General features: G+C 34.5%; 1 protein-coding gene across 1 annotated transcript in view; it reads right to left on the reverse strand.

Moving 5' to 3' along the window:
• Positions 1–7,142, reverse strand: part of CAMTA1 (calmodulin binding transcription activator 1) — a 527,355-nt gene extending 520,213 nt beyond the window's left edge. The window contains exon 1 of the mRNA XM_089502107.1: positions 7,023–7,142. Coding sequence (XP_089358233.1) covers positions 7,023–7,142 — 120 coding nt within the window. The remainder of the gene's footprint in view (positions 1–7,022) is intronic.
• Between the last annotated feature and the right edge of the window lie 831 nt (positions 7,143–7,973).

A 7,973-nucleotide genomic window follows, 5' to 3' on the forward strand; every position in this document is an offset into this window, starting at 1 on the left:
ATATTTCATTTCCAGGCCGCTTACTTTTGTTGTTAGTTTGGTTTTTTTTCCATGTTGTTTCCCTTATGTTTCAGTGTCTGATCCTTTAATCTTATTTTGTGACTTCTGGGTATACTGTTTTATAGAACGGGATTTTGTCTGAGGCACAATAAAGATCCAGCTTACACGGGAGGAATGGATAAAACACATATAGACTTCAGATCTATCAATTTGCAATTTGTGTAATATTTTTCTTCATATCTCTCAAGTTCATTGGAGCATGTAATTGCAAACAAAGAGGAAAAAATACGACAACTTCCTAAGAGGCAAAAAAAAAAAAACAAGACTATTGCATATCCATGAATTCAAAAGCGTTCAGACATGTAATTCATGATAGAAATGTTTTGCGAAAATGTATTTATCAAGATTAAGCAAACTTTAAAAGCGGATTGGGAACTGCTGGTAGATATCCATGCGCAGTGTCTGGGATCTTGCCAATCGCCATAATCCTAAATGTGTCTAAGCATGCTTCGAATGGGTTAGCAATCAAAGCAGATTTATTGAAACAGTATTTAATCATATCTAATTTGCAATATCAGAACTGAATTGAACATTCACATTCAGCCCTATTTTAAAAGAAATTGGTTGAAATGAGTACATTAGTGTATTTTAAAGGGGCAGTAATGCCATTTTTATAATCTCGGGGATCAGTAAAGCACAAAGTGTCACTTAAATGGAGGAGGCATAAGGCATAGGAATAATGCAGGACTGGAATGGCCATCTGTCACCCCAGTGGGCCAGTGGCCGATAGGGCCTTATTCTTACTGATATTTAGTTGATTCTACAAAAACCACCTGGATATGCATGGCTACACGCTACATGAGTATAAGGGTAACGTCAGGCTATGTACTTTCTGCACGTACTTTTTTTGGTGGCCACTGGCCTTAAAGTGCCCAACCTTTTCGCGCGGCACTATCCATAACCTCCCATCATTTTTAGAAGATCATCTACTGTCTGAACTTGGCAGCTGCCTAGGACCCCGAGCTGTTGAGGGCTATGCCAGATTATCTCCATTATTAGTAAGAAGTTACTAATAACTCCAAGTCACTGCAGGGAGACTCCGGGTCACAAAAGGCTCCACTCCCCGACCACTTCCCCTCGAAAATGGCCTGTGTCCCGGGATATCAGCAGGACCGCCCACAAGGTCGGCGGGAACGTCTATTTACGTTGGGGGGACCGCCTACTGATGTCAGGGGGACAGCCAAAGTCTTCGGCAGGACCGACCTCAGAGGGACCCCCTATCTGCATCCCGCAAGGGAAGGCTCCAGGTGGCTATTGACATCGGGGGGGCCACCTACTGACGTCGAGGGGACAGCCACAGTCCTCAGCAGGACCGACCTCAGCGGGACCCCCTATCTGCATCCCGCAAGGGAAGGCTCCAGGTGGCTGTAGCCAGAGAGTTCCCAGGATGGGTACGGGGGCATAGTGTGTATAGGGTGCTAGGAATGCCATAGCCTTCCTTGTGTCTCAGTTTAACTGCATATAAACTACAAGCAAAAGAATTAGCCGCTCTACTAATAGCAGATGGTTAATCAAACTTTATTTTACTTGTGAATTCCAAATAGTACAGAAAAGCATTACACAAATTAAGTTTTAGAACTTTTAAAGCTAACATAATAAAAAAATCAAAAGTACAAACATAACTATTTATTATACACTTCCCAGAAGAATAACTACTTTGGAAATGTAAGTCTTTCATTATATAACTTAAAACTTATTTTCAATAACATTCAATCAAATATTACATTGAACCCAAATAAATCATTAATTCCGAATATCTACTCATCTGTCTTGTAGTGAAACTGTAATGTATATGCGCTGGAAAATTTATTTTAATTAATATTTTATTGTATTTTGAGTTATTTTACCCCATAGGTACATAAAGCAAAAGATCAAATAATAAATTTATGAGCTCGGGATAAAAAAATCAAATTATAATGTAATTGCCTTAAAGACAACAGAGATCTGTGTAGAGATTTTCAGTCAAGATAAAGTGATTTAGAGTAGAGATTGTTCTATAGTTGTTTAAAATGTACCAATGAAATACAGAATTATTTGGGCAAACTGGCGTAAAAACAAATCACTGGAAGCATAGATTTGCTAGGCAGATTTAAACTATATATATATATATATAATATAATATAATATAGGCAATGTGTGGTCTGCATCAAGAATATGGGTTTTAATCAATAAAAATAGGGCTTTATTTACTAAGTTGTGAGCCACAGGTGAGATGAAAGTCGACTCAGCTTGATACATCTTTGAAGGCATTGCTCCAGAACATTCATTGTCTTTTGTCTTCTACAATTAAACCTTAACAGATCAGCCATTGTATTCTTTCTTCTGAATGTTTGATTATATAAAAACAATACAAGCTTTAAAGGAGCATTTTCCGCTTCTATGACAACAATCTATCAGTAAGCGCTTTAGCGTCACATGATAATTAAGTGTTCCCAGCCAAAAAAACATGAACGGGGCAAAATTTTAGAATTGAAGAAGTATTTCTGGGGAATAATAGGAGTTTGGTTCTTGGAAACATCCATATGGGTTCTTACAAAGACTTTGCAAGGGAGTGAACCCCAACTCCGCTCACAAGAGAAGATATAGTTCAGGACAGTAAAGCAAGACGGAGATCATCGAGGGGCTAAATAAGACCTCAGCAATGCTTCTAGGATGTCTGACGGGAAGCTGTTCCGACAGGTCAACAAATCACAAAATAACATAATCAAAGAATAACCAGTCATTTCATCTCCCCGCCATGCTTTCATTTCACTATGTAGCTTGGCTTCCCTATAGAAAGGACAGCCTTGGATTTATAATATATCACCATAGCAAATAAAATTTCAGTGACAGAGAAAAACATTTCCATCTCAAGGTTTTATTGACATTTTAAACCGCTCAGGCTTTTCTTTTGAGGTTTATGAGTCCTCCTCATTGGAAATATTTTCTCATATTTCACTGCTCCTTGGTTCTTATGGTGTACCGGTTTCTTCTCTCTCTAGACAGAGCTCCAAAGAATACTCTACTATAATACTACTATACAAACCCCGTAGAGCAGAGAAACCTAGAATATTTCCAGGAACGTTAAAATTGGCCCTTGGAGTCCAGCCTAAGGGTGACTGTATCTAAACTACCCCTACGCAAGCGAGAAAGAGTCACTGGTCATAAATTCGCGACCAATAAATGTGAGAAAAGAAGATTAACATCTCTATCAAAATATCAAAATGAAGAAGCATTTACTGTATTATTAAAAGCAAAAAAATAAAAGTATAATTAACAAAGAGGTAACATGATTAAATATACAACTTTAATTGTGATTTTTTTTTTTAAATGCTTTCATAGAAAATAATTTTTTGCATTTATCACAAGTGGTTCAGTGAATTTGGAAACCCTTGATGAAGAACATGCATGATGTCTAAGCATAGGAACCCATAAATCAATATTCTTGACTGCGCAAAAATACCAAATGAGCATTAGCAATAAAGTGTGATAATTTAATTTACCATGTTTTTCCACTAGAAATGGCATGGCTAATACCTTTGCGATTTCTGTTGGTTGTCAATCAAGAAAGAGCGTGCATTTTTTAGATAAGAAGAGGTCTATTGATTGTTTTATTTGTTATTTTTGGAACAGATTTTCTAGACAATACAGGTAGATAATATGAAATTAATCATTTTCTCCATAAAGTATGATGTGTTTGGGTGGATTTTTGAGCCTTCTGCAATTCTGGGTGAAGTTCTAATGATTTTGATTTGGATATGAATGATAACAGTCATTATTACGCAATGGATACTTTTCAAATAAATAAGAAAAATATAAATAATTATGTATTTTAAAGTCTACTGCTTCCAAATTAATACATTTAATTGGACCAAAATATGACTTTTGTCATATGTTTTGTACACATTTTAACATTGTGACTCATCCCGACATTCATTTGAGCTTGGACTAGTAACAGTTGAACAATCAATATTATTTGTGAATGGGTTGGTTTATTTATAATGACTTTGATGGTTATTGAAATCATTCATGGCTACAGAGTCGAACACTAACATTGCAGAAGATGATTGAAGATGAAGCTATGGGAATGATAGTCGATTCTCTTTAAATTAAAGGGTTAAAGGAGTTAAATCGGATCAACATTAAGTTGGGCAGACTGCCAGCTTTATTATTTCTATAATGGAAACAGCATTAAACTACAAGATGACAGCATATTCTCAATGTAGAATGAAGGGTGTGAAATAGAACTGCTAGCGGAATACATGTTTTGTACACCAGCGTTATGTGTTTTTTCAGTGTAGAATAGAAATTGGATTTTTGCGGTAAGTGTATATTTCCTTCCAAGGTCAGAACATGTTTTAAACAATTCAGATTCTTTCTTTAAAAAATATTTTTTTTAAGAGTCTACTCTACATAAAACTTGAACTACTATTTACATTTAAATTCTTATTTTTTTGGCATTAAAGTATTTCTTATTAATGTTTTTTTTTCCTGTGGTTCTTCGGAAAGCAATTTGAATAAATTTTTTTTGCAGCGTTTTTGGGGTTTTTTTAATTAGACTTTTTGGATTTTTTTTATCAATTTGCATAAATGTAACATTTTTTTGTCTAATTAAATGTATTAATTTATGTATTTGTATACTTTTAAAAATATTATTATTGTTATTTATTTTAACAAGAGTCATGGAGGCATGGGAGTAATAATAATACGGTATCACTCCATATCATATATCATATCATTTGGAAGATTTAACATAAAATGACGTTATTGCTACTGATTTATAACTTTATAGCTGTAGTTAAATTTGTTTCTGACTTGCATAAGGTGGCATCTATGTGGTACAGCCTGTCCTTTGGCATCACGACAGAGAACAAGGAGGATGTTGAGCAGCCCAAGTTCATTTGCTTGACTTAGTTAATGAAGACTAAAGAGATTCTGAAGACGCAGAGAAAGGGATGTGCAGATATGCATTAAATTGATGCCTTAATTAAGATCAGGTTAAAGGTGCCTGTGGCTGGACCAGATTATCCACAGAGGCCCTTCTCTTTCCGACTTAACCACTTTAAAAGAGCAAATTGCTTCTAAGTCCTGCTTCTTTGTTTCTTAAACTTTATAATGTCCCTTTCTCCATACAGCCGTGTTAAGTGTGATTCATTTAATTACAAATTAGGTGATAATTGTATTTAGTCCCAAAGTTGTGGACACCAGGGCATTACCCCGGTCCTTTATAGTATAGATTCTTCAAGGAGCATCTTTCTAAACATGTTTAGAATGTCTTATTTATTTTCCTTTCATACAGGGCAATATCAATTTTAACTCGGTGTGTCTATGTTATATCTCTTTTAAAGCACTCTGCTATAAAGAAAATGTACTATTATTATTATTATTATTATTATTTAAATACTTATTTAAATGCAGGTTAACCATGTGCCAAGAATGTACTTATGTTGTGGGTCTTAATAGTAGGTTTAACCAATTCCTCGAATTCTTGTAGGGAGTTAACTGGATAGGGCTCTGGGAATTTTGGGTTATATAAACAATTTTTCGTACATATGTTTTAACCACGAACAAAAATAATTAGTGTGCCTAAGGTATGCATGTTATAATACGGCTAAACTACCAGAATCTATAACTACTGGAATCCATAAAAAATGCAACCATGATCCTTCAATGTTCCATTTCTCAGTTTATTTGCAAACGTGTTCCCCGTAAATGTCAGATGGGAAAAAACGTGGTATATAAATTGACAGCTGCTCCAATTAGATTCCACTCTTAAGATGGACGCTTTGACAAGGTATCACTTTAAAAGTGGCCTAATACTTGTTTGACACATGCAGTGGATCAGCGGAAAGTGCTTGTCTCATACGTGTAGAATATGTTGACAGAGGGACTTCTTTTTAATTTACTTTTTATTATTAATATTATATTTATTATTTTATTTATTATTATTTTTAATGGTATTTATTATTCTTAAATGAAGCTTCCTAACTTAGCATAGAATCAATTAGATTTTTATTGTCCTTGGCTAATTATATATTATAATTGGGGGAAGTTATTTTCTGAGCACCTAAATTAATACTGTATAATCGACACATCCATTTTTGCTCTTGATTCAGGTCCAGACTGGTAGTCCGGCAAACCAGGTGGGCCGGTACCCAATGGCAGCGGTCACCTACCTTTCCTGCCTCTCATACAGCAGATCAAGTCCATTAATGTACAGACTGGTCACCGCATGTGTGAGTGTAGGAGTATGCCGTGGGCCATCTCCAGTCCAACCCTGGTGGGATTAATCTACTAAAAGAAATGTTTCTATAACGAGGCTCTGGATGAATTAAAAATTTAGCAAATTGATCGGATACATTTAGCCATGAAAACCCAAAGCCAGCAGTCAAAAAATTGCTAAGCTCTATGACCCTTAGTGTGTTAAAATCCAATACTGTGTACTCTACAACAAAGGAGGGGTATCTAAATAATTCAATTGGATATAAAACCAAAGGAAATCAGGCCCAGACATGCTGTACTATGTTACTCAATTAACTAAAAATCTATATGCTAAGACTTTGATTTAGGCTCCACTATTGGAACGCTATATCTTATAGTAAAAAGACGTTCTAAACCCTTCTGATAAATAGACTTCTTCGGATAAAGGGACATCATGTAAGGAATCGTTTGATTGCATTGATTAGACTAAAGAAAGAAACTCAATTTTTGTTTTTTTTTCCCACATTTTGCTAATTTCACTAAACCTGATCCTAGCTTTTACTTGGAATAACAATTTAAAAGACACATACTTTAAAGCGAGATAAACTGCTTTATAATACCCCAGTGTTGGGCCCTAAGACACTCATCTCCAATATTAAGGGGGAAACTAGAAAATTATATTTCAGAAGATTTTATTATCAGCGTAATCAGTGGAATATCCCTACTAACTGGACCATACCATTGGACCGTTCAATTATATTGAGGAGCAAAGTTCTTATTACCATAGCAACCATAGCATGTAGTGGTCCAAAACGCAGGAACATACCATTGTTGCTGCCACGATAAGAAACTTTTCCAGTTGCTCCCAAACGCAGCCGGTATTTTGGGTTCACAAAGTCCATATATCGTGGGCAGCACTTATATAGATAAAGCGTTATCCTGTCACAAATATGGCAGTATTGTTTTCCCTGAGATAATTTATATTTAACTGTCAGCGCATCGATGGGCCTTTCTGGTGAAAAGATCCACGTTTGTTTTCGCAAATTGAATTTTTGTATTTAGCGATTATGCCACGTCAGCACATTACACTTTGACATATATTGTTTATCTAGAACGGCTTATTAGAATAATGAATAAAGTGTCTTCCAGGTTTTTGGGGGAAACAAAGTTTTTGAAACACATGTATTAAAATTAGATAAACGTATCTCCAAAGCTCGGTATGGCATATATAAACATAACCACACATGCATGAATATAATATAATATATATACATGTATATATAACTCTCTATATATATGTAGATATATATATATATCTACATATATATATATTATATACATATAGATATATATATATATAAATATATATACACATATATATATATACATATATATATATATATAGATATGTATGTATATATGTGTATATATATATACACATATATTTATGTGTGTATATATATATATGTGTATATATATATATATATATATACATAAAAATTATATTTATACATATACTTTACGTGTGTCTATATAAATATGTATATATATATATATATATATATATATATATATATATATACTCTGTGAGATTCAGGATGTGAGCACAGGGAAATCCTATATATACAATGTAATAAATGTCTCCCTGAGTACAGATAAACAGTAAGGCCTCCGGCCAAGTGTTTATGAGCTGTGGAATATCTTTATTTTATTCTGAATTTGCACACTGCCAG

The sequence above is a fragment of the Sceloporus occidentalis genome, unplaced genomic scaffold (genome assembly GCF_023333645.1).
Source record: "Sceloporus occidentalis isolate IW3139 unplaced genomic scaffold, rSceOcc1.0.p SCAF_193, whole genome shotgun sequence".
Taxonomy (NCBI): Eukaryota; Metazoa; Chordata; class Lepidosauria; order Squamata; family Phrynosomatidae; genus Sceloporus; species Sceloporus occidentalis.